General features: G+C 39.8%; 1 protein-coding gene across 8 annotated transcripts in view; it reads right to left on the bottom strand.

Annotated features, from left to right (window-relative positions):
• BLTP1 (bridge-like lipid transfer protein family member 1) overlaps nt 1-27976 on the bottom strand; it is a 130037-nt gene that overhangs the window by 61295 nt on the left and 40766 nt on the right. For all 8 annotated transcript variants that reach the window (XM_063135896.1, XM_063135898.1, XM_063135899.1 and 5 more), the window contains exons 23-42: nt 27554-27682; nt 25274-25393; nt 23543-23823; nt 21933-22183; nt 21195-21453; nt 19797-20640; nt 18910-18980; nt 15826-15999; nt 14971-15091; nt 13895-14038; nt 12558-12685; nt 11848-12050; nt 10743-10940; nt 10440-10651; nt 8873-9024; nt 6871-7021; nt 5750-5902; nt 3686-3926; nt 1254-1402; nt 298-517 (exon numbers count right to left, since the gene is read on the bottom strand). In XM_063135896.1, coding sequence (XP_062991966.1) covers nt 298-517; nt 1254-1402; nt 3686-3926; nt 5750-5902; nt 6871-7021; nt 8873-9024; nt 10440-10651; nt 10743-10940; nt 11848-12050; nt 12558-12685; nt 13895-14038; nt 14971-15091; nt 15826-15999; nt 18910-18980; nt 19797-20640; nt 21195-21453; nt 21933-22183; nt 23543-23823; nt 25274-25393; nt 27554-27682 — 4201 coding nt within the window. The remainder of the gene's footprint in view (nt 1-297; nt 518-1253; nt 1403-3685; nt 3927-5749; nt 5903-6870; nt 7022-8872; nt 9025-10439; nt 10652-10742; nt 10941-11847; nt 12051-12557; nt 12686-13894; nt 14039-14970; nt 15092-15825; nt 16000-18909; nt 18981-19796; nt 20641-21194; nt 21454-21932; nt 22184-23542; nt 23824-25273; nt 25394-27553; nt 27683-27976) is intronic.

The raw sequence follows: 27976 nt of genomic DNA, 5'->3' as shown, positions 1-27976 counted from the left end.
AGCTCAAAACCCATTCCTTCAATGCTTTGCATCCTTTTTTATGTATTTTAGGAGCAGTGTTTGAACTAGATGATTTATTGCTACTTCACTACTGACTGGATATATGGAAGTGGCAGGTGCTTTCATATCCAGCCCCTGGCTGAGTCTTTCTTCAAAAAACCTACCTCCTGATGGAAAGAAAGTAAATAATGGACCACTGGAAGGCATTAAGTATTGAAAATATCAATTAGTGTGAAATTAAGCCATCAGACAATGCTTTCATCAATAAAACAGAACCACACTTCAATGATTGTGTACCTGTTCTTGTTAAAGAACTACTTTTAGGGGCTGTAGTACTTTTTTGAGGAGTTCCTTCCAAGAGATTGTGTAGGCTAGGAAAACTTCCTGTCAAGTAGCTGAGTAGACTCTCTTTTCTTGGGCTTTCTTTGATAAGCAGCCCAGAACGACCAACGTGCACTGGTGAATCTGTAGCTGTATCTCCACTTGTGTAGCTCAGGGAGTGATATGGATGGATACCCTGAAACGTGAACATATGCATCACATTAAAAACTGTGACTAACAGCCAAATGTTACACTTATTTATTTTTATGTAAGTCTCACTGAATTCCAAGCAAGTGTGCTTATGACTGTAGCCAAAGGCATAGTGGGTGATTAGCAGACTTACTGCCAAGTAAACATGGTTAAGATTGGGTGTTGTGTGCAAGAAAGTGAGCATTAGGAGAATGTATAGATAAATAGACAGACAGACATAGTTTGTATGTTTATTTCAATACAGCTATAAGAGCAATTGGAAAAAGTTTAACCACAAAAGATGGTTAACAACTTCGTTTGGCACCGTCTAAGAACCTGGCTATAACATGTTCCCTATATCAAAGCTTTTAGTATATTTCAGCTTTTAGTCTATTCCAGCTATATTTATTTATATAATATATTTCCACAGATATTATATAATATAAACACAGTAATTTCATCATCAATTGTCCTACTACTGATGAAAGTTACTTTAAGTAACCCATCATCCCCATTTATAGTTCAACATGTCTAGTGCATACCAGGTTGGGGAAGGCTGGGCTAGATTATTAGTGCTGTGCTGTCAAAAACCAATCAGGGGGCATAACACTGGGATGGCCTGTGCAACTTCTGAAAACTGGAAACTCGAGTTCAACTACAATGACACATCTATCTGTTTTTCTTCTATAAATAATATATCTATATTTCATTTCCTCCTCATTTTAGGAATAAAATGGCTTTACCTTTATTTTAAGACCAGAATCACTATGAGTATGAGTCTTTGATAATTTCCTCATGAACTCAGCCCCACTCACAGGCCCAGAAGAAACACCAGCAGGTGGGGGGCGGGTACCAGTTCCTTCCAGAAGCATTGTATGTTCACTGACAGTGGCTGAAACATGCAACAGTTGTACAAATTAATGATAGGAGAAATATAGCCAAGACTATTGGTTATTGAGAACACTTATTACTGGGCTGCCCTGTAAACTCTCATTTACATTTGGTACACAAAATTGTAGACTCTGGTTTCATCCCTAAGCTTCGGCCAGTTAATATTTGTAAGAGAATAATGCATTTCTGGGGATATTCTGTGTTCTTCATGCCCATCCTTTCTCCTTGTCAATTGGCCATCAGTATGAGTAGGTTTCAATTTGTATGCTCTTTTCACAATTGCCTTTGTATTGAGTTCTTGTTGGGCAAATTATATTAATCATAGTGAAGAGCTTTACAGAGAGTGCTTCTGACATACTGTATTTAAGATGTAACAGAATTGCCAAGAACCACAAAGATCTATTTACTGGATCTTTTCCAAAATACACATCTTTTAACTAGTTATGTGGCAAGCAAAACTGCAATACAATATTCTCTCCCTCACTGGGCTAAAATATTTCAGAATGTGCTGCCAATACAAATTATGTACTACCTACCCAAGTATAACCATTTCTAGCCAACTCTGCACATTCTAGCACAGCACTAACTATTCCTAAAAATTTCTATTATTTTTTGTCAGTTTACCCCATAACACTAACAAATGAGATAAGTAACAGTAACAGACAGTGAGACACATTGTTTCGGTACACACAAAATGGCAGACTCACCATGGGTTATTTAAAACACAATGAGCAGCATGCCATTTTGAATATGCAAACCTCAATGGGGTTGCGGCATGTCATCTGAACCCGAATATCAGGAGTTACGCAAGGGTTAAACAACCCTCGCATAACCCTCAGTTTGCTGTAAGATTATGAGAGAATTGTTTAATGCTCACATAACCCCCTGATGGCAATGTTCGGATAACACACTGCAACCTCTTTGGGAGTTGCATATTCAAAATGATGCCCAGCACACTCCAGCATGTTCTGCAAACCAGGTCAATCACTACTAAAATGTACAATTTGCCAGACATAAACAGGAGTGAGCTATCTCTGGCATGCTCCTCACTTCCACTTTCTGTAAACAACCTACTATTAGCCTGTTCAAAGGTTGTAAGCATGATGTACAAACCTGAAGTGGTGGGTTGTTTAGCCTCTAACTTTAAAAATGCAAAAGCTAAATTTAAAAAAACCAAAACCAAAACCTGAGCAGGAGTATATCTGTGCATATGTGTTAGAGAGAAATTAACTAATTCACTGAGTATGTATGGATCATCTGGAAGTGGCTCATAAAAAATCCCTGGTCCTTCGCTTCCATAAATATTGCTGACATAGTAAGTTCTTTTAGGACATTTTACGAAGTGTTTAGCCTAGTTGCAACATTGGCTTGAAATGTTTTGTCAAGTGAAGCTTTATCTCTGGGTTAGATAGCTCCTCTTTCAAGGCCCTCTAAAGCATAGGATACAGAGCATCTCCACTGGTCTTCTCTCCATTCTGTCATGGCCACCCCAACTATAGTTCCCCCAGTCACCATCCCATGAGTGATCAGCTCTCTCTCGCTCTCTCTGGCAGTCCCCCCCCCTCATGCTTTTTCTCCAAAAGATAGCTGTACCTGGTTGCCAGGAAAGCCACTCTGATCTAATAGTCTTTGGGATCTATAATCCTGAAATTCTAACAAAGAGGTAAAGATCTCTCTCTGGGGAATCTCTGTAAACTCAGATCCAGGAAGGATATCTGGTAGGCCCTGAAGAGAATAGAGGCCTCCATGGATAATGGGGTTTCTTGCTTCTCCCTGCCAACCGCATCCAGGTAAGTAGGGGTGGCACCTTGTCAATGTTGCAAAAGGCAAAGAAAATATGCCTCTTTCTTCGTCCTCTCCATCTTCTTGCATCTCTCCTCTGCATCTTTTTCTCCTTTCTTGACTCTTCCCTCTTCTGTTCTCACTTGCCCCTCCACTCTGGGGCTGTTCTGCTTCTCTCTCTCTGTCTTTGCCTCTGTTCTTCCTTCCCTCTCTTCATTCCACAGCTGCTCCCCCTTCTCTCTGCCAGTGTTGAGTGGCCACGCCCTCTATCTCTGCCCATTCCTAGATCAGCCAGACTGACTCACGGGAACATAGCCGATAAGGCTGTCTCCATCCACAGCCATTCTGACCTGCCCCAGTCCAGCATGAGGGAGCATTGTAGAAGAAGCCTAACCCCTGTGTCTCCTTACACAGACTCAATAACATCACAAAATCAGGGGTGGGAGGAGGGACTTATGGAAGCAAATTAAATTGAGAAGGTGTAGCTGAAATACAACAATACCTGCATCAAACTCAAATTCTGCTCCATCAGCACTTGTATCACTTTGAAGACCACCTCCATTGTCTAAGCCAAAGCCATCCTCTTGTTCACGGGGTACAGTTGACTGGAGTTTCATTGGCTGAGCTGGCCTATGTAAACTCACCCCTTTGAAGGCTGGTGTCACCACAATGAATTTCATCCATTGCCTAGCTAGTGCAACGAGACCTTTCTTTAATGTTACTAGAGCAGGAAGGCCATCACTCTAGAAGACAAACACATACAGAACATTCTAGAAACAAATTCCAAAAGGGGACAACATTTGTCTATTGTAGCAAATACAAAATAAAGTCTTATAGCACCTTATGTTTGCATAAGATGCTACAATGTTTGTATAAAACTCTACAATGTTTTATTTATTTATGATTTGTTTTTGTTTATTACATTTATATCAAGGCAGCTGAAAAAGAGAAATAAACTATTTACTGATTAAAAACACGATAAAATACAATTAAGATACATCATCACTAAAAAAGAAGAAACAGAGCAATGTTAATCAGGCTTACTCCCAAGTAAGTTTACATAGGATTGCAAACTTAAAATCTGAGTCTTATCCAAAGACTATTTTTGTATTAATTCTACAAATAGATTCTTATAGCAGATATATTAGACCACAGAAAGCACTTTTGGAAAGCATTTATTTATTTAAGTACGTATATCCTGCTTTTTAGGCAAATACCCTCCACAAAGCAGCTTACGATATAACCAAACAAGTATACATTTTGAAACAATGGCATAAATAATAATAAAAACAGACATAAAATACATTAACCTTAAGACTATAGCATTAAAGCATCCCAATCCAGGCCAGCAAAGATAAAACCCAGGGCAATAACAGTTTTAAAACTCGACACAAACTTCAACATTAAAAACAGAGTAGAACAAAAGAGGGTTTGGGGACAACTTTAAAAGCAACGTAAGAGGGGCAAAACACACATCCCATGGGAGGGAGCACCACAAAGATCGACTGAACAGGCTCTGTCTCTTGTGCCCAACAATTGAATTGACCTTGATGGCTTGCAAGCAACCAAAGTTAAAGCCTAGGCAGCTTCAAGCAGGTGGTCCTTCAAATAATCGGCCCCAAACCATTTAGGGCTTTAAAAGGCAACACTATCACTTTAAATTGGGCTTGGAAATGCACTGGCAACCATTGTAGCTCACACAGAATATTATATTTTTTAATGTGAAGTTATAAGATATATTTTATTAAAAATTAAAAATGGATCCAAGAGGGTTTTTTTCCTTACTGATTCTTGCTAGTGCAAAACCAAAATTGAATCCATCTGGAGCAATGGTTGATTTACCCTTTGCTTGATTAATCTGTTATAGTTTATTAAGTGGCAGCCAAAGACTTCCTACTAAAATGCTCAGCAAAGTCCCAAATTCACAACACCTGGGATGGATTCCAATTTGTGGACCAGGCATTGACCAGACTGGAAAGGTTCTCCCTGAGGTTGGCACAAGCCCCTCCCCCCGCCCAGCTGCCCAAGTCAGTCAACTGGCTGAGGGAGGGCATGTATTCACTGGCATAGCTAGCTGCCACCGACTAGCTGCACTGAGCATACCCAGCCACAAGATCCTGCCATTTCACACTACACACTCCCAGGAACAAAAGGAATCCATCACCAGGCTGGGGAGCCAAGCTTACATTTGTTTAAGGTTCTCACAAGGCACAGTCCTAATGGGGAGGGGAGCCCCATTAAGTTTCTGCGTTTTTATTTTATTTCAATAGGTAATTCTACAAATCTCTGGATTCCTTTGACTATGTTGATGCTTTCTTAATGGCCCTGTTTGGCCTCCATTTCTGTTCAGTCCCCACCTGAGTTCACTATTAGAGGGAGCGATAATGAAAAAACATAGCTATTTTGATGAAAAAGTAAACCTGCCACAATAGATATCTGCTGGAATTTTAACAGGTATTGATAATACTGAAAAATATTATATGAACTGTTAGCATAACACTACCATAAGTACTCCCAAAAAAACACATTTGTTTTTGAAAGGACCATATTCATAATAAAAACTTACCATAGTTGCATCCTCAATGACTGAATAGTTTGCTTGATGAAGATAGTGATGCAGTATATTACACAGCAAACAGGAAGGGTTTTCTTGTAGGTAACGGGCTAATTTAGTGAGCCTGTTGTACTTGCTCCTTATGGGAAAGTGTACACTTTTGTTCTGAATATGTAAGAATGGTTAGATTAATTAGATTCATTCATTCAACACATTCATGTATTTTTTTTCTTCACAAATTATCAGGGCTGTACATATAGTGCATGTGTACTACAGATGGACATATCAGTCTATTTCTATTTCATATCAATTGCACATCTGTTCATTTGTTAAGTTCATTTTATCTTGTTTCCTCATTAATTTGTGATATTTTTAATCCATATGAAAATTTATACGTGAGTACGTGTTTTTAAGCATGTTTCCCTCCCCCTCAATGAACAGGTTTGGACGATTAGTGGGGGAAACAACACAGTATCAGTTGTTTACCCTGTCCCTGCTGGTCGCACAACCAGAATTACCCAAGTTACCCATGCTGTGTTGCGGGTTGCCGTGTCACCTGAGCCTGGTGAGCGGCACAGGTGTAGTAACTTTTCACCCACTGTACAACCCCTACAGCAAGCCATGGGTTGTAGGGTCGATGAAAAGTCATTATGCCTACGCCGCATGCCTGTTTAGGATACCATGGCAACCTGCAGCACGGGTAATCATGGTAGTGAGACCTAAAATGCGTTATTTCCCCTGCTGATTATCTGAACCCAGCAAATGACTGCTTTGCAAAGCAGACCACTTTCCATGAGGTGGCTTAATTTTTTTGAACAAGCCACCTTGACAACCCATAGCTTGTTCTTCGGGTTATTTTACTCATAATGAGTTGTCGTATTATGTGAACCCAGAAAGCAATTATATTTCCAGAGTGGTATCACATTATTCATATTTGTATTCTGCCTGTTCTCCAAGAAGCTCAAGATGGTATACATCAAGTTATTCTATACATTTTGAAGGAGCAGGCTAGGAAAATTATAAACTATACCAGGCTGGAATTGACCCAGAAAGGTCTGTTTTGTACATTAAGCCACTTTTAAAAGGTGAGGCAATTCACGTAACTGTTTACCCACTTCTATTGATCTACCCACCTCTAAGGCTTCTGTCATTATACAGCCCATGACAGCACAAACTCGTAGCGTTCCTTCTGTTTCTAATTTATTTAAAGAGGACTTCACTTGATCAATAGGAAGAAGCCAAGCGCCAACCGCAGGAGTTGCAGTGCTTAGAAGGTTTAGCTGCCTATTGGAAGAAAAAATCAATTATAAAAAGTAATACATGCCATATTGATTTGTGTACACTAGAGAGAAGCATTAGATATCTTTATATAAGCACTGCACAAAAACAAGACAGAAGTGATTTTCAAATGCCTGAAGTAATTATTTTGCCCAATATGTTTCAGAAATACAATTCCTTCTTCAAGGGCTTTTAAAAACACAAACAAAATTTATATTAAAATCATTTGAAACATTTTAAATAGTGTGCAGCTTCCAGGCATGATTTCATATATTTGGGATTCCACTAATTTCTTATCAAAACTCCATATGCTTAAAATATAGGAACATGACTTATTCATTGCTTTAGATGTGAAATCCCTGAATAAAAGTATTCTAGGGGCCCAGGCATTGGCAATTATAGAACAGCCTTTGGAGACAATGCCTGACACAATACCTTCGGTAGAAATGTAATTATGCAAAAATTATTTCATGTTGAACAATCAATTCTATTGGCAAAATAAGAGGAGTGGTAATGAGATGTGCTACAGCCCCAGAGGTGGCAAATTTATATAGAAATGATTTTGAGATAAAACAAGTCTTTAGTAAGGAAAATTCTTGGTTCTCAGAAGTTAAGTGGCAGAGGTATATTGATGACATCTTTATCATCTGGAGAGGATAAATACAAATTGTGGGTGATATCCAATGTTAGTCTAAGTTAAGTCCTAGTCATTTCAATGTGTCTTCTTTAAGTAGGACTAACAATTGGATACAATCCTTTCTTTGCATTTTTAGAACCCCCTGAAAAAGGAATTGTATTTCTGAAACATGTTGAGCAGAATGAATATTTGAGAATCAGTTCTTCTTTTTGTGTGGCATGCAGTGCTTTTCCTTTTTGCTGGTTTTATATAATACCGACAACACTGGTTGTTTTGAAAGTCAGCTTTCAATCGTGTCAGGTAAGGAAGTTTAAATTCTTACAGTTTTACAATGGTCATAGCTATGCAGAACAAAAAAGGAACAAAAGGAAACAATGCTAGTGACCAATGCAGAATTTGCATAATTATGTGCTGGGGTAACTATTACGAAGAAATCCATTGTAAGGAAAACTTATCATTGTGCCAGAAACAGTAAAACATTCTCAGCTCACGAAATCATGTATTCAAAAGCCATAAAAGAACAATGGCGTTTGAAATTCACACTGACTATACACAACACAAATATACTCTATTAAACGTACTCTATTATATGAAAGATATAAAAGGGTAAGTTATGTCCAGCTTGTTCATCCCTGGCCGATGGCTAGTTGGCCATTGTGTGAACAGAGTGCTGGACTAGATAGACCCTTGGTCTGATCCAGCAGGGCACTTATGTTCTTATATACTGCTGTTTAGTTACTTAGCCAACATTAATACTTCCAATTTAAAATTTGCTTATGCTATTATTGCTTGTTCACCCCCCCCCAAAAAAATCCAAAAACCAGCCTCATTTATGACATAAAATACATTTAAGGTACAATCCTATACATGTGAACCGCCCAAAGAGCTTCGGCTATTGGACAGTATAAAAATGTAATGAATAAATAAATAAATAAATAAATAAATAAAATGTTTAGACAGCAGAACTTCAAAGGTCCCAGCATTCCCCAGCCAGACATACATAGGATTGAGCCCTTAAATAGAAACACCAAGTGCACATTTCAAAGGAATATTTGATGTTTTGTGTTCATCCAGTAAAAAACAAAGCATACAACTAAAGCCCATGGCAATACTACAGCAGGTTTAAATATACATCCTGATACATTTAGTACAATACACATAGTGCACAATTTTAATTTCCTAAGAGAAGTGTGGAGCCAAGATACACTGAAGTGAAATACCTTGAAAATATATGGGCAGGTGAACGCACATTTGTAGGAGCAGCAAAACTGAACCAAATTTCTTTTATCATTAGTTTCATGCTACAGGAATCAGGTGGGGGAGGCCTTAAAGGGTGCTCTTTCTTCAGATCATCAGATTCAACCCCTTCATCCTATACAAAAAGGATAAAGAGAAGAGAGGAAGGTGCAAGGTAAGTCCATATGTCAGGATTCAATAGTTACTTTGTGGATTTTTTATAAAATACACATAGTATGGCTGCGTTCGATGACACTTTTGTGTGAACTCCACTCCTTGGACCGAGTGGGGTGTAATTCTAGCACGTTGCTTTAAAGCGTCTAGGTAAAAGTTGTCCATGGGGTGGAGTTCAACCGCTGCATGGGGAAGTCTTCTCCCCCACCCCTCTGCTGGTTCCCGCTTACCATATCAGGGCCCTGCCATTCTATGGGGAGGGGCAGAGCAGGGGAGAGAGCCAAAAAACATGATGCACCTGTCGCCCTGGCAACAAGCAGCAGCAGCAGCATGCTTCCCTGGAAAATGGATCCATCCACAGAAGGAAGAAGGCGATGGCCTCAGTGGATGGATCCATTTTGCAGTGAGGCTCTGCCCCTTGTTGCTAGGGCGCTGGGCTCATTGTACCTGTCACCAACGTATCCATTACCACAGGGTGAAAGGGGGGCACCTGGATCACTCCATGGAGAAAAAGCAATCTATCCAGGAGCAATCTGCAGCTGAATGTACTCAGTAAAGACACCCCACTGCAGGTTGCTGTAGCTGTGCTGAAAGGAAGGAAGTAAGTTACTCCCAGCTTGATGATAAACGTCAAGCCGCTGGAGACAGTCTTTGACCCCTGCCCCACAAAGCATTTGGAGATCGGCGTGAGGGGATGGAAGGAGCTCGGGCTCTCCCCTGAGAGCATCAGGTAAACCCTTTACATCTCTTCGAGCCGATCTCCACATGGATCATGGGGCAAAGGTGGGTGGGTGAAGAGACGTGGACATCCCTGGGAACATGTGTGGTGCTGTGATCACAGCACCCAACCCAGGGATGGCACAATCGGGGCTCCCCAAGCACGGCAGTCTTTCCCATGCTTATAGAGCCCCGCTTGCAAGAGCGCCTGGGTTTTCTACCATTCTTGCCTGGCAACTCTGTAGACATGGGGAAAACTCCATGGAGCCCAAGACACAACACAACAGTTGTGCAGGAACTCTCCTCTGCACAACTTTGATATTCTTCATGGAGTGTTTTCCAAAAAAACCTTTACCATTTTGTGGAGTTTTCCTGCCAGATAACACATTTCTCAGTGGTGGTGTAAAAACTCCACTGCAGAATTCTAAAGCCACCACTGACTAACGTGTCGTCCGAGCTGAGTCTATATCACCTGCAAAATATAAAAGGCATTAAACCTTTTAACAAAAGATGAAAATGTACATGGATTGCATATTTTCCCCAGAGGGATTCATTAGCATGTGAGCACTAATAGGAAAATCTTAATTTAATGAATAAGAAAATCTGCTCTGTTGCCATCACAAGTAGCACTTGAAAAGAACTTTGCAAAATATGTCTTACCTGCTCATCTGAAACTGAATTTGGATGAGTATCTGACGCTGCACTTATTCGATCACAGGGGAGATTTTCTTCAGATACATCAGTATTGTAACCACTACCAGTTGGAGAATCTGAAGAATTGTTGGATGCAAGTAACCCACCCCTATCTGTGGTGGTAGATTTACCTATATTCCCAAATGTTGTATATAAAACAGCACCAGATTGTCTACCACCTGCAAATATAAGAAGGCAGAGATAAATGTCAGTTTGTTCAATTTATTGTGTAAATGCATAAATGAAACTGCTGGACATACTGTTGCTTACCTTTTATTGTCAGATTTTCGATTCCACATTCAAACATTATCCAGCCCCATTTCTCTTGGCTGGGACCTATCCGTGTTACATCTGGAACTGCCTGATGATCAGTTTCATCTACAAAGGAGAAGTCATCCAACTCTTCCAAAGTAAAAAGGACTTTTGATTTTTCGAAAGGAATAGCTGTTATTGCACTGGTCCCAATATCTGCAGGGGGGAAATAGCATTTTACTGGACTGATTTTTTAAAAAATCAGTAGGTTTGGGCAGAAAATATTGAAATCAGGCAGCCAGTATTTCAAACTATTGGTATAGGTACAGATAAGCACCATAGGTCTCATTATATGTGTTTGATTTTTGGCCAGTTTTGTGAAGCCTGTTTTTATAATCCCACATCCCTAGTAATGACAACTTCCATGTTTACAAGCAAATTTATCTATATGCACACAGCCTCACTATCTCCAATCTGTCTCTCCCTTTTCAAACTGCTAAAACTTTCAGCAGCTCTTCATGCTGGTTAAATAAACCTGGGAATTTGGCCCCTATTCCCAAATTGTAAAAAAGAAACTGACACTCCAGCCCAGTTCGCACATAACAAAAAGCCATGATGGGTGAATTTCTCCGCGTGTCTTCCTGTCATGGCAACGGCTGCAATTTTGAATATCCTGGGCACGCCATAACTTCTCATTTCATGTGAACATAGCGTGGGGTAATTGACTATCCTAAAACAGCCCATGTGTGCTAGGTGGTTTGTCAACCATCCCAACAACTAACCCTTGCTGGGTTCGCACATAACGAGAAACTATGGTGCACCTCTGCCATGCCCCAAATTTTCAAAAAGTTGGGCGTTGAAACCACAAGGGCTCCTGCAGAGAAATTCACCTATGGTGGCTTCTCGTTACCTGTGAACCATGTCTCATTCTTACAGTAGTGAGAAATTATGACAAAACTGTCTGCAGAGACAAGTCAAACACACTTTCACATTAGGAATCCTCAGATGGTTAAAATCACAACAGGGACCTTTCCGTGTGGAGTTCTTAGCATAATTGGTAATCTAGTCCTAGTAAGGGTTTTGCAGTGCAACCTTTCCAAGATGGAATTACAAGCAAGTTTACCTGTTGTATCAAGGCCTCTGAGCTGCCCATGAATACGGTGAATATTAAGCTTCGCTGCGATTTCTTTTCCTTTCTCTGCTCCAGCATTTGATCGCAGGGAGCCAGAAGACTGAGGCTGCATCTTATTGCTATGGACATACTTGTCAAAAGTTACAGAACCTCTTCTAGTTTCTGAACTGTTAGGATTCTCTTCAACCACACCCCTTTTAAACAAAGAGGAGACATTTAAACTATCTCAGAAACTAATTACATTTTTTGGGTTGACAACTGAAAAAATTGCATGTTTTTGTTCGCGAAATAAAAGTAAATAAACAATGACTAAAGAATGATTTTGACTATTAATCAGATGAAATCCATACAGTTTTCATTAAAATACATAACTGAAGGGAAATTGTTAGCATAAGAGGTATATTTACATATCAGAAATTTCTCTCATATCATCAAACATGAAAGCCTTTAAGCAAATGTCAAGTCAGCAAGATGACAAAGCCTTTAAAAAATATTATGAAATTTCCCCTGAAATCTATATTGTACCCCTCTTTTTTAAAATAAATAAATAAATAAAATTAAATTAAATACTTTTAATCAATTATTTTCTTTTACCATCTCAATTTGAGCCTTTATTTCTTTTTTAGGAATTACTATCAAGAAATGGCTTTGTGAGAACTATGATAAATTCTGCTGTTAAATACAAAATGATATTGCCTTACCTGTTCATACGAACCTGTGTAGCAATCCTATCAAAGCACAAAGCTACTAAAGAAACATGGGTTACACTTTTGCTTGTGGTTGTGCCTGATGACTCTTCCACTGATGCTTGCAGTAAACACAGATTTACCTATAAAAAATAATGAAAACCTGCAATGTTCTTTAAGATTTCTATCTCATCACACAGAATACAAAAAAAAAAACTTCACAAAAAACTGAATGTTATTTCTCCCACATCCTGCTACACTATCAATATTAACTTTATACAATTTGTATCTATACGGTACAAACATTTTTTTTTAAAAAAAATAAAGCCTATGATGCCATTACTGGAGACCCCAATGTTTGAGTGGGCAGACAGGCAAGCTGGAGGGTCTCTTCTTTGAGTGCCTGAAAGGTGATCTGAATTGTCCTGCTGCCTGGCCGTGCTGTAGTACAGATCAGTTGCACTTACTGGCTTCTGCAAGGCAATGCCCCAACATGGACCAGAGATAAACTGTCTCTCTCTGGTCCATCCCTGGTCTATAAGTTACAGGTGTGGCCTGGTGTTTGGTCTGTGCTATCTGGGACTTCATACTCATGCAGTCATACTTCATCTCGCAGTATTCATCATCTTGCTAAGGATAAAAGCCAGCTGCTGGTTGATGAGGCTGGGAAGGAATTTTACCTGCATTCTCAATTGTCTTAGTGATCCGGGTATTTTGCCTTCCCTGTAGCAATCTACTTAGTTATTGTTCCACATGCTATATTTTTGTCACAACTCTTTGATAGATATTGGAAGCATCCATAGTTGTGGAAAGCAGGGGTTTCTCCCCACTAGGAGACCCCCTTAAGGGAAACTGGACTTGACACTTCTAGGTGCAGCTCAGCTCAACCAGGTTGGCAGTGGCCCATATCAGTCCATGCCATGGTAGGGCTAAGCTTGCCTTCCACCCTTAATGTTTTTCCACAGCATGCAGGGTGGGTAATCATTTATTTTCAGGAGTCAGGATGTCAGAGACCTGGGTCCTCACCTTATGCCATGCTAAACTCTGTAAACCATAAACCAGGGGTGGGCAGCTTGTGGACCTCGAAATATTTTGTTTTACAATTCCTATCGGCCCTAACCAGCATAACCAATGGTGAGGGATCATGGGAGCTATAGGCCAGAAAATGTGGAGGGCCACATGTTGCCTACCCATGCATATCCAATAAGATCCTGGCCATCTTAAACACATTTTATGCCTTAGTCTTGGTTTCCTACTCAATCCCACTTCATGCTACAGGCGCAATAAAGAAATAAAATTAAGCTAGTGCATGAAATTCCCCATCTTTCAAGGCTATTCAAATGGTTTATTACCTTGGGTAGTGTAACATTGGCTTGAAGACCTTTTATAGTCACATTATCTTGCTTAAGAGAAAGATTTGCCTGTGTTTTTACTTGAGTTGTTCCTGTAGCAGGGGTCTCTATTTTTGTTCCTCTAACATCCTGCTTCGAGGACAGCTAAGAAAGAGAGAGAGAATAATGCCCATTTCAATTTAATTTAAAGGCTATATTTAAATATTGTATATATTCATATATATTTGAACTGCAGTAACATATGATAATTATATGAGGATCATGTTCTGGTTAAAGCTTGTTAATTCAGGGCTTGGGATAGCTCTCTAGCCTCAAACTTACACAAAACCCCCACATTTCTGAGGATGTCTTATCTGTTACTTCCAGAGTAATGGAGGAGGCAGAGTAGGAGAGAATGCATGAAGCTGCTTTAAGGCAAGTAGAATTGTAACTTCTCTCGTTCCTCTTCTGTCCTCTCTTTCACTTATCCTGCTTGCTCACAACATAACAGTCAATTAAGTCCCTTTCATTTCAGAAGAGCCAACCCAATCAAACGGTGTTTTCCCACAGGTATAGGAGTTTGCCTTCTACTTGGATCCCTGTTAGTTTGCAACTTCTGAAACTATCAGAGGTGAAGCTGCCCTAGTCTAACTCAAAATAGATACGTTTTCTTTTGGCCTGTTGTTCTTTTCAGGAACTTCCTCTCCCCACCACCTTAAATTAAGACTCAGAAAGCCCAACTATTGTGTTTAGTATTCACAGAGTCCATAGTGATTTGTTAGGGCAGAAACTGAAGTAAATAATAATAATTGGGGAAAAATAATAATTGGGGGAAAATGTACGTCTTCCCAGTGCTGCAGCAGACACCTACTACTTAAAAAAAGGAAGAGAGCATAAATTATCATGGCTATTTCCACTCTACCCCATTGCCCAAGCAAGGCATTCTCCTTTCCCCTTCATCTAGATTCTCTAGGAAACGAGGTTTTTGTTTTTGAGAGGCTTGCCAAAAGAAAAAAAAAGTGGCGAGACACACTTTGAAATTACATGTAGATAATACTTTTGCACTTATTAGAATTTCAATTATGTAATACACATACGTTTTCTGAAAAAGTTGTTTTTCTATTCTGTGCAGCTTCTCTGAGGACCTTACAATGTAGATCATCCACAATAGCTGCTGGGTGACATGTGCTTGCACAGTGAACCATGGCCTCTATGTACCTGTGGGGAAAATTAGTTCAATACAGTTTAATTTTCAAGGTTATAAACCCTAAGCTATGTGTTTAGAACAGGCTACAAGCAACATGGTGTCTACTTGCCTATTAAAAATAAGGATTGTATAAGGTAAAAGGTGTGAGAAAAATATGAGAGAGAAAAATATTTAAGTTTGGTCTAAACCTTTTCCCTAAAGCTCTCTCTCTCTCTCTCTCTCATTCATTTCGTGCATTTCTATATCCTTTTCTGCCAAGGCACCCAAAGCGGTTTATAATTTTAAAAGACTGAAACAAATGATGTTACAAAAATATAAAGGAGTTTTACCATTTAATTTACTATTACTAAACAAAGAAATTTTATACTGGCAACGTTTCACAAATATTACGATTACCTCATAAACAGCCAGCAGAGGTCTCATGCTTCACCAATACAGGGGAAGCCCTGCAATCAACCTCTGCAAAGGCAGTTATGTCAGTCAGTACTGTAATGACCTGATATGTGAGTCCCTTTGTTAAGCAAGTTTCATACTGGAGGTCATTTCTCTTCCCTCTTGCATAGTACAGCTGTACTCTGCATCAACACGATACAGAGGTGTAGTGTCCATGGTAATTTGATGCACCAGTACCACATCTTGAGATGTGCTGCTGCATTGGCGCAAGTGCTCATGTACACGATCCTATCATTAGTTTGTTACACGTTCAGACTATTAGATTCATATTTCTCTCCAAACTATGAAATACCTGTCTAAAGCTTCTGCTACAAGAGGCGTGAGCACTACATCGACAGTTCCTTTTATTTCCACAATAGCGGTCGTTCTGGTCTGGGAAACTGGGTGATCTAGAGTCCATTCCTCTGTTATGGTTTCATCATCTGTATTATCAAGGATTTTCTTTTCCAAAGGAGTATAAGGAGTACTGAATAAATGAAGAGAACATTTTTTTTTCATTTTTAAAAAGGGCATATAATTATTTTCTGCTGCTACTTGGCACAGGGAAATTTATTAGCAGGGTTTACACGGATAAACATATTTTCAGGATGCAACGACCTTGCAGTGCTAAGTGCAGAAGGTGAGAGAGTTTAATAAGCTGTCTCATTTGAAGACTGGCAGATGTTCACACAAGGTCAATTCAATCACATAGATAAGGATCCCTGAGGATACAGACTGCAGTATTGGACCTTTCCCATGTTGGATGCTTTCTTAAGTTACTAGCCTCAAACTAGCATTTCCCTATCTGTAATTCAGTCATTTTTAAACAGATAGTGATATAGTTTATCATGTTAATTCAGAATGTTAAAGACAGAGGCACAGTTCAGACAACACGTTAGTCAACACAGTGTGAAAACTCCACTCAACAGTTGAGTTTTTAGGGAGTACTCCCCACACAACATGTTCTAACTCCACCATTGTGTCACTGTGGGCTACTGCGGAGTGAAGTAAAAGTCAACACAATGTTTGATTGACAGTTCCTCTGCCCTCTCTCCTCTCCTAGTCCTCCTGATGATATCCCATCAGCCATTGCTGTGAAAAAAACAATCCCGGCAGCTCTCCTAGAGCAGCACTCCCTCCTTTTTTCACTCTTGCCAGAGAACTCTGTAGCCAATGGGAAAAGTCAACTCAATGCATCAGAAAACTCCACAGAGGCTGCCACACAACAGCTGTGCATGAACTCTCCTCTGCACAGCATTGATATTCTACGTGGAGCGTTTTCCAAAAAAACCCTCTACCATTGCATAGAGTTTTCCCGCCAGACAACACATTTCTTAACCATGGTGTAAAAACTTCCCTGTGGAGTTCTAAAACCACCACTGAGAAACATGTTGTCTGAACTGAGCCAGAGCTACCTTTACCAGACAGCAAATGCTTTCAACTGCAATGAAAATCAGAGACAACTAGTTCAGTACCCACAGGGCACATGTACTTCTTTCGTCAGTGTCATCCAAACCTGACTAATGAAGTGTACTATAAAGTATTACACCATTACACTGGCAATCCTAGGGGAAAAGATAACACATACTAGATAATAAATTGTGGTCCTCCAAAGAGAATTTGCAAATATTAAACTTCAAAGAAAACTAAACAGCAATTTCAACACTGTCAGCATTAAATAGTTGGCATGTTGATGAGCATTACATGACTGCATGCATTATGGAAATTAAGCTTTAAGTGACTACTATGTGTGAGATGTTCAACAGCTTCAGCACAAAATAAATGTCATTTTATTTTAGAAGTAGCTTGCCTTGATTCATCATCACAGACAAACTAAATAGGATAAGAAACTCTTACTCATGAACAAACAGATGAAAATTGGCATATAAGACAATTCCATTTACATGATCTTGCACCATTTAATCTGGTCTGTACATGCCTTTTATCCGACAGTTGATAGAATGACACACAATCATTTCCATAATCCCTGGAAAAGCTATTTGAGTTTAAGAGCAGAGAACCAATGGAGATGTTTATTTGAACATAATAAAATAGCAACAAAATTTCAAATCCAGCAGTTTTTCTTTTTCTTTTACACAACACGGAGATTGCTGGAGAAGCAGAGAAAATGCAGGATATGGATTCTATATCTCATTTCACATCATACTCTGCAGGATCTTTTGCAGGCCAAGGCACACTTTATGTTACATCATATCAAGTAGGTCATATGCCATGAGCAACTCTGATCCTTTGGAAAGACAGGAAGTAAACGTATCGAATAATATAAATAAAAGATTGATAGACTCACTTTTCAAACACTTCAAAAAGACTAATCTGACAGAAATCAATATATTTGTTTCTGCAAAATGCTCAAGTTAACTGGGGAAGTGTCAAAATAATACACAATCCCCAAATCAACTATTCTTCATATCAGCCTACTTTTAGGCTCCCAGCAGCATAGACATTGCTTGTGGGGTGTGCAAGCCCATGCTGCAAATGGACTCAGGTGAATATGACACTGGCCGGATTCAGACGATCAGCAGGGGAAACAACACAGCGTTGCTGGTTTCCCCTGCGCATGCTTGTCACGCATCTCTGGTTGCCATGTCATCTGAACGAGCGCATAGCATGGCCGTGGTGACTTTCCAACCACCCTACAACCCATGGCTTACAATAGCAGTTGTAGGGTGGGTGAAAAATCACTAGAGCTCCACTGTGTGCTGGGTTCAGATGATGCAGCGTGTGGGGGCAGGAGGAACAACTATGCTGCATTGTTTCCCTTGCTGATTGTCCAAACACCCTCTCCTCCTTCAGGAAAACAAAACCCAACAAAAAATTCAGCAGTGTTATTTAAACACAACCCTTTAAAAGCCATAGTTAGTTTAAATGGATACTGTTGTTTTTATATTTTTGATGGTTTTAAATTTTGTATACTTTTTAACTTTTGTAAACTGCCTAGAGAGCTTTGGCTATGGGGTGGTATATAAATTTAATAAATAAATAGTGTCAGCTGGGGGAATGGGGGATATCTGTGTATGCATGCATGCACATACGTACACCTTAGTACACAGAGATGGCATGGTTTAAACCCTCCTTCCCTGCCCACTGAGATCTTCAAGTTGTTGGTGGGGGAGATGAACGTCTCTTCCATCCCCCAGTACTCTCCTAAGATAGCTGTTTCTCTGCTGCTAGTATCGCTGATTTTTGATTGTAATAAAATTTATCCATCCATCTTCGGGTTGTATGGCAGAGGAACAGCTATCTCAAAAGCAGGATCGTTGGGGAATGAGAGAAGCTATTATGTTTATTGTGTGGGACTGCACCACAGTGAGAAAACTACATGGAAAGGAGACCTGACTTTCAGCAAACTACAGACAAATTGCAACTTGTTACTCACTTGGATGTTGATCCTGTAAACTGCATGCCTCGGTCCAGTAAAGCATTAGCTGTGAGACCCTGTTTGACAATCTAGAAAACACAAAACCTTGTTACTCTTATTCTAAAGCTTTTACCAGGCTTACATCCTGTACTGTATACGTGATTAAAAGCTAAGTTCTTATCTAGATTCCTTCCCGACCCCATGAACATTGCTGAATATCTACAACTGACTTTGCAGTTGAAAGGATTCATTTTTGCACCAATATGCCATATTATAAGCATTGTTAAAGTAAAAAAAAGCACAGTTCCAAAGTTCTCCAAATTACTGAAATATTGATTTCACATACCAAGATACATAGCATTAGCCCAAAATTACAAAGATCAACTGTGACCTGAAAGATTAACTGTGACAGCATTACACAAAAACACAGCTTTAACAGATACCAAATTCCCCCACTGAACCCTGAAACAGAAATCCACATAAAGCACTCACTCATTCATTAAAAGCATTGTGGGGAGATACAGTAACTATATCAGTGCTGATCTACTAATACAACACTGAAACAAAGTGTATTTATGACTGTGCTGGATCAAATTAAATTATTCTTGGAAAAGCAAGTATTATGCTTACCAGTTAACAGACTTCTACATAAACTATGTATCTAACAAAAGTTAGGCTACTAAATGAAAAAGTATTCCTATTTCCAAAGTTTCAGTTTTAATGCTAACTACATTAAATTGTAGACAATGGCTTTATTAAAAATTATTCTGTATAATTTTAGTATGTTATTTCAAAGTTCACCATAAGAAGGATCCACTGAAAATGTACACTCTCCATACATTTTTCACAGGCTAAGTGTTTGCTTTCTCTTAAATTGATTTCTAAGTTAGTTAGCTATTTCTCACCTTAAAAGTTGGAACAGAAAGCTGTTCAAAGGATGAGGAGCTTTCTTCGCTAGTTGGAGTGTCAAGATCTAATGGTCGATGTAAAGAAGATTTAGAGGTTCTTTTGTTTGTTGGATGTTTTACTGACCAATTAACCACCTGGTACTGGGTAAGGTAGCTTTGGTAGCAGTTCATTACAGGCTGCTGGGAAGTGATTTGTTCATTCTCTGGAGCCTTCTCAGCTTCTATGGTATATAAATGTTCTACAAGTTCATCTTCTCCTCCCAAAGCAGAAACAAATGAAGCTTGTGAGGGATGCGTTTTTATTGGTAAATTTTTTGGATCATGACTAGCTTCTCCATGCAATGTCGTAGTTAGCGGTCCTTCTACACTGTGATAGATTGAGCCTCTCCCATATTCAATTTGCTTGGCTTGTTTTCTTTTCTTTTTTCTCCCAGGATATGTTCCTGGGCCTTCATCACTGCTGATGGGCTCAAAGTCCTCAGCGGCTGAAAAATAGGCTTCACTATCAGCCATTGACATACTGGAGTCCATGGAGCGATATTGATGGAATGAATTTGAGTCTGCAGAAGGGGTATATGGGAAAGAACCAAAGCTTCGCCTTTGCTTTGGAGAGTCTAAGACGTTTTCATCACTACGAGAGACATCGCTGCTGAACTGCACACCAGCTGGAACAGGCTGCTTGTCTCCATAAAAAGCTGCAGTAAGACTTTTGGTGCTCCCAAGTCGTGTAGAACACACTGATGCTTGCCGTTTCAAAGGAGATCTAAGAGGCGATTGTCCAACAGGTCTCTCTTGGGAATTAGGAGACACAGGACTACTTCCTGAAGCATCTGCTGTAGTACTAAAAAGCGAGGTGAGGGTGGGGAGAGCATTTTTGTCCGTATTAATGCAAATTTACATAGAAGCCATAATGACTAAATTTATGGGGATTGCAATTAAAAATGGCGACTTCTTTGTTGACTTCTTTGAAATGCAATGCAAATACAAAAGCCACAATCCTACAAAAAGGTGTAGCTGTTTTAGTCCTAATTATTTTAATAGGTCAGCATATATAGTGGTGCATTAGGTAGTAGCCACTGTATTTTATTTATGGGAAACTAATATTGTCTGCTGTATAATACTCAGGGGAAGGAGTTCATGTGGCCCTCCAGATGACTGATGGATTCTAACTCTCAGCACAGCCAATGGTCAGAGATTATGGAAGTTGTAATTCAGCAACATCTAGATGCCCACAGGTTCCCCACCCCTACTCTAGATATACTAATACTTCCTCACCGTGCCCCTAGCCCCCAAGTACCACATAGCCAACAGGCAGCAAATCTAGTACTCCTACAGCAGTTTTTATTTTCTATATCCAAAGTTCTGTGTTGGAGCAAATTAATGTTACGTACTCACCTTCCATGGGTTTCTTCTCTTTTTGAACCAGCCAAGAACTCCTTTTGCCCCAAGTGGTCTTCAATAGCAGAAGAAGGGCTGTCTCTCTCACCTGCTAGCAGGGGAAGTGCAGCACTAGAGCTACTATTCTCCTCTGAAGAGGAGGAAGAACTGTGAGATCGCAGTGGTACTTGTAAATTCAGGTGCTGGGATTTTCTTTCTGATTCCATTCCCACAGATCGGCACTCCCATTCTTTTCTTTTAACACCATTTGCCTTACCTAAGAACAGAGCATGTAAATATTTTGTAGCAATCAGTAAATTCTAAGGCTAACAGCATTTTTCCTTTCTCTTTGGAATAGAAGATTTTCAAACAGAGGAATAAGTACATGCAATATTCTTTTATATGTAGCTCCTGCAAATTTACAAAAAAAAGGAGAAGTAACAGCTAGAAATTGTAACAAGTAATCAGTGAACCAGTCTGGTGTCCAATTTGGAATATTTTTGTACAGTACATTGCATTATTGCCTCCTATAATTGTAATGGTATTTATCAATTTAACTGTATATATGTGCATCATAATAATATTGTTCCAATGACAGTTCAATATCAGTTTTCCACAATAATTCAGGTTATCATATCACTAGTTAGCTGGTGCTATGTTGCAGATTATTACTGAGTTGCTAAGGATACTCCAAAATATGCTGATACTTGGGTAGGAATACATATTTGTACACACACACACACACACACACATTACCATCTATAATTTTTGGAAGCTCTTTGGTAATAATCCATTCTCCTGGCTGTAATAAAGATTGTCCATAAAACATATCCGATTCTGCACTTGTACTTGAAAAAGCAGAGCTACTCGATGGTGTCAAGTCTTCGAGCTTGAAGAAGTCTAATCCTGACACTGTGCCACCAAAAAACCTACAGCCACCAAGACAGCCACATTTGTTCTTGCTTCTCTTATTCTTTGTATTGTCATCTGGCCATAAAAACCATAATCTAGAGAAGAAAAAGTAACCATGGACTCAATGAAACAAAACAGTTCCAACAAATTGCTAATTATTTCACTGTATTCAATGACTATTTAGCCAAACAAGTCACAAATGCATTAATCTGCACAGTTTAAGAATGCTGGGTTGGGTCTTTATAAATAGATAGGTGTTGAAAGAAACCAAATTTCACAAAAGAGAATTGGACCAGTGTCTCCAAGTTAAGAGACCATATATGAAACACACTGGGCCTGTTCAGACAACACGCTAAGCCATGGTTAGGCAACTAAACCTTTTGCAGAAATTGGTTAGTGAGCATGTTTAAACTATGATTATGTAGCCACCATGGTTAGAAATGGTTCACACAATACGCTAAGTCATTGTTAACACAACACACTAAGTCATAATGTTTAGATCAAAATGCTTAACCACTGTGGCGTGGCATCTGAACAGGGTCATTGTCTCCTCTCCTTCCCATTTAAATGTAATAGGTTTTATACAACTGTACACAAGTGGAGGTCTGCTTGTGCAACATGACTTTCCACCCCATTCTCCATTCTCCTTACTGCAGCTCTATGCCCCCCGCCAAAGCTTCTTCTTAGGTTCAAGACACCCTTAGGAAAAAAACCTGGGATGTGACAAGGAGTTGGAGGTGGATATTGCTGAAAACTGAAGAGGGGTCAGCTTGTGAGGGTAAAAACTTTCTCATCCTTGCAAACAATTCTGGGTGATTTCCCCCTACCACTGCAGCCCTGCCATGCTTAGGCCTTCTCTCAGGATTTCCATACCCTCAGGATAGGCTTTTAAGGGAGCACAGGAGGTTACATTGGGGAGAAGGGGAACACAAAAAATCTACAGCCAACGCTTGAACCACTGAAATCAAAGGGACAATTTAGTCATGACTAAATCGCATAGATTTCAAAAGGTCTACTCTAAATAGGATGAAGCTTGGATCCAGCCCAAGAATTATGATGATTTTGGATTCAGAATATATCAATTCCTAATTACTAAATGCAAACTTGGATCACAATGACTTTTTTTGTCTTAGTTAATTTTGTTAACAACAAGTGGTTTATTAAAGATTTAAAACAGTGTGTCAGCCTACATTTTATACCAGCCTTTCCCAACCTGGTGCCTTACAGATGTTTTGGACTACAACTCCTACCATCCCTGACTATTGGCCATGCTGGCTGGGGCTGATGGAAGTTGAAATTCAACACATCTGAAATCCAATACGGCTGTTTCATGCATTAAAAAATTGATTTTCTTCTAAATATCAGCATTTTTGCATTTTTCAACAACCAATTAAGGATGCCCACACACCCCTTTTACACTAATAGGCCTTCTTATCACCTGTAATTTCTCTTACCTCTTAGTTCTGCTATCATGAGTCTCCAAAAAATGTCTCTGAGCTTCATGCTTAGAATGATGATCTGCTGCTAAAGCAACATCAGCCGTGATGAGGCCCAAATTGGTTGACCCTGCTTCTAACCAATATGCCCTCCGCAGTACTGCAGGCTGAAGACCAACTCGACAATTGTTGACTTGCTCAATGTACTGTCGCAGCTGGAAGTCTTGAATAGCAGCACTTACACCCTCTCCAACTGACTGATTGTGGAGGTTACAATTGGCAATGCGCACAGCACCCATCTAAAAGTCAAATGGGGGGGGGGGAGATCAACAGTGAGGAGCAAAAGGACTGCTTGTTGAATGTATGCAGTGGGGTGAAAACTATAGTGGACTCTGGAAATCCTGTTGTGTTATTCTGGAGGCCTTATCTATTCAGAGCCTGGTCAAAGTAGATTTTTTGGATTACTAAAATGAAAGTAGATTATTTGTCAAAGGATTGACAGTTTATTGATAGAAAATGGGTGCAGAATAAAAATACAAAGAAAGATCACACATCTCTTCAGCCCACAAAGCAGGCAAATTCACAGCTGGCATATTCTGGGGGCCCAATCAACAGCATATGATTGTTTCCAGAATCTGAAGTCCTCCAGGTTGGTTGTGCACATTCCACCATGGAGCGAAGAAAAACTGAGTAGGCCTTAGCCCAATCTTTTATACCCTCTTCTGACATTCTAGCATATACCCAAAGCATTGCAGGCAGGGTAATAATTTATCCCTATGACTAGGGAATCCCAACCTGGTGGTGATGGTGGGGTAATCCTCCTCATCTACCTAGCAAGATAGACCAGTAAAGCAAGCAGAAGAAATTAGCCAGCTTCATAACTGTTGAGGATTATATCTATATCAGCGTCAAGCAGCTAGCAATGGCTAGGTGTGGATTGTTGTCTGCTTGCTTGATACCCAGCTGTCTCTATGAGAAGCCTGCAGAAGTTCACCTAATCTAATAAACAGGAAAACTGCCCTTTATACTTAAAAAAAAAAGCCTGTATACATTTCATAAACAGCATATAGGACAGTTGCATAAGTTCAACATCTGACCTGACTCCTCACCATTTGTTCCAGAGTCAAACTCACTACATCTGTCTCCATAAGTGAATAGGAGGAATTACACACCACAGGAAAGATGCTATTCTACATTTCTGACAAATACAGGTACATGGGGCAAACAAAGTGTTAACTAAGTTGTTAAAATTATGATGTTAATTCAGAGTTGAAATAGGCTTGGCATCTATCAAATCCCAATCAGCTAAGCAGTCAAATTATATGAAGGTCACATGTTTCTGTGTGATTTTGAAATTTCACAAACACATGAGTCTCTTTCCCAGATCAGACACAAATTTCCTATTTGGATGCTAGAAACTGATGAACAGTATAATACATAAAACATTTCCCTCTATATGAAGAAATAAATGAGGTTCTGTTGAAACAGCATTTTGAAAAACAGACCTTCACATTCTGTGCACAAGCCCTTGCATAATGTAAGAGGGAATGTTTTTCTAGACAAAGTGCTCTTATATACTGAATGCTTTTCTTGTATCAGAATGGAGGCGCTACAGAACAGAACAGTCAAGGAAGATAAATTATGTACACATGCTTTTTTAAAAAAGTAAATTATTTTATATATAAAAAATGAAACAATATTTTAGAAAGATCATAAAAACAAAGGGGTGAGATAGAAAAGTACTTCTACCTTTATATTTGTGGCACAACCATGCTCTACAATGTATACATCTGCCCCATCTACTGCCAGGCGTGTCATAGTGTACTTTAATTCATCAGACGTTGGACAAGGGCCAGAGATGCAACTTATCTAAAGAAGATATGAAACAGAAGACATAATTACATATGGTATCAATTAATTCTACTTCTATTTTTTAAAAAAGATGATAATGAGAATTGTAATAATTATTCTGCAAATTGCGGTACATGGGTGTAGGATTCCCATGTTCTAAACAGTAAAATGGGCATTACTAGGGCTCTGTTTTGAAGAGAATATTGTAGCTGTAATCATTTTCTATTTTCTATATCACCATTCTGAATGCTGAAACTGTGTTTCTACTTCCAATAGGAACACCCCACACATGCCAATCGAGAAAATGGAAGTGTAGATGTAAAGGATCTATTTTTCCAGAACTTTCCACCAATCACGTTTTTATGAACTTCAATGTCTCTCCCAGAGAGAAGTGATGGAGAAGTAGAAATGACAAACTCAAGAAGAAAAGCGGCTACAAGAATCACAAGCCAGTAAATCAAAGACACTGTTGTCTTGGATAGTTTCCCAGCTTCTATCTCAGGCATAAGCCTACATAACCTTTTACAGTCCTGATTTTCCCAAGATTGCCCCAGTTTTATTACCTCTGTCATTTTCCAATAGTTTCGATTTTTCAGCAAATCTGTGGAAGCTACAAAGTTTATTTCCATCCTGTACCATGCCTCTGCCATTCATCTTATGTAGCCCAGCTGCAGAAAAGCCTAGGCCATGTTTGCCCACAGTTTCATAAACCATGGTTAATGAAACCATAGGTGAGTGCCCCTCCCTTCTTCCTAGTGCATGCCAGCTCCAGTGTGGATATCCTAGCCTGGATAAAACCAGACTTCCCTGTTATGCAGAAACCAGGGAATTTTGGATTAAAGTCAGTTAACATACCAGGATAAGAAGCCAGGATTTGATCCTAGATTATTCTGGTTTGTTAAGCAACGTAAAGCTAGAGGTTCTCAGTTTATGTATAATTGGCTTAATGCAAACTTGGATCCCCACACTGCAGCTGGCATGTGATGGGAGAAGTGATGGGAAGGAGAAGGGTGGGATGAGCAGGGATGACGAAAGTAGGTTTGGGCCCTGGTGGAAAAAAAAATTTGGATCCCCCAGCAAGAGGGCATGACCCATGGACAGGAAGCTGCCATCCCAAGCAGCAGGAGGGCTCCTGGAGGAGGAAGGCCACTTGAAGCCCAGGCACCACAACCCCAGCCCGGCACCGTCGGAAGGCCTGCCAGTGACACTCGCTCCCGCTTCTTTAGGTAGGCCTGCTTGGCTGCCCACTCCCACACCGTGGCCTTCGATGAAGCCCAGGGAGTAGGACTGGCAGACCACAGGTGGCAACCTCCCAGGGACATCACAACTGGCTGGCGAGGGATGCCCTCCATGGCAAGAGATGTGCTGTGGGTCTGGGCGGAGCAGGGTGGGGCCCTTGGCCGCCTCTTCCCCCCTCATTTCCACTCCTGACCCCCAAGCACTTCTGGGCCCCTCCAAGCCCCCGAGTGCCATCTCCTGTCAAAACACAGAAGTGAATGTTCGTATATTACCATTATTATTTTCTTTGAAATTCACCGATTTTACAATGGATGTCAAAAACAATCAACAAATAATGATACTACCAAGAAAGACAAAAACATATGCAACAGAGTTGGGCCCCAGGCCACTTCCCAAACCGCTGGGCCCCTTCTTAGAACGCTGGGCCCCTGTAATTTGTACCGACTCTCCCCCACTCTCGTTGGCCCTGGGGGTGAGGGAGGTGCACACATCCATGCGTTTTTTCTATGATTTCATAAACCATTGTTTAGGAAGTTGTGGACAAATTTCCAAACACAGCCTATGATTTAATGACCGGGTTCACATTATCACTGCAACCCACCATGGCTTATTTAAGCTTCAGTGGGTCATGGCAGGGTGACTATAGTATATTCAAGCCATGAACATGGCATGTTGTTTCATCTGAACCCATCGAGGATGGGTTGTTTATGTGATTAACAAATCACTCAGAACCTATGAGCTGTTTTAGGGTTGTGGGTGATCATAGCTAATCGTTGTTTAAATAAGCCAAGGAGGGCTGCTTAAACATGCGAACTGGCCCAATATGAGCAGTAGATGATCAGGGTGTGTGCTCAAAAGCCTCTCCAGACATACACCCCAAGCAAGAGTAGGAAACCCTTCTGGCAGTATAATCATAGTTAGAAAATACCAGGCCACTACCTTAGCTTCACAGAAGCGGCGATCAATTCCATGCTGACATATAACCACAGATTTTGGCCTTTCCAGTTCAAATTCACGGCATACTACATGAAATACAAACGTTTGTCCCCACTCAAGCAGGCATGCAAGCTGCAAACAGATAAAAATATTTTGAATACACAGAAAGGATGGAATAGAAATTATCCATAGGAAAACTTTTGAACAGAAGCTATCAATGGTGTGTCAGCATTTAGTTCCTACTAGTTTTAGAGCCTTAATAATAACAGGAGGGGGTTGTAGAGAGAAGCAAAATAAAAAGTTATCTTAAAGAGTAATTATTTCACTAACATTAGAACTTTCCTCTCCATGTAAGAGATACAGAATAAATATATAAGATACACACAAATACAAGTTGAAATTAAAATGAATGCATTCATTTTTTTA

The sequence above is a fragment of the Elgaria multicarinata genome, chromosome 10 (genome assembly GCF_023053635.1).
Source record: "Elgaria multicarinata webbii isolate HBS135686 ecotype San Diego chromosome 10, rElgMul1.1.pri, whole genome shotgun sequence".
Lineage (NCBI taxonomy): Eukaryota > Metazoa > Chordata > Lepidosauria > Squamata > Anguidae > Elgaria > Elgaria multicarinata.
Note: the sequence above shows the minus strand (reverse complement) of the source record. Positions and strands in the feature narration are given on the sequence as shown.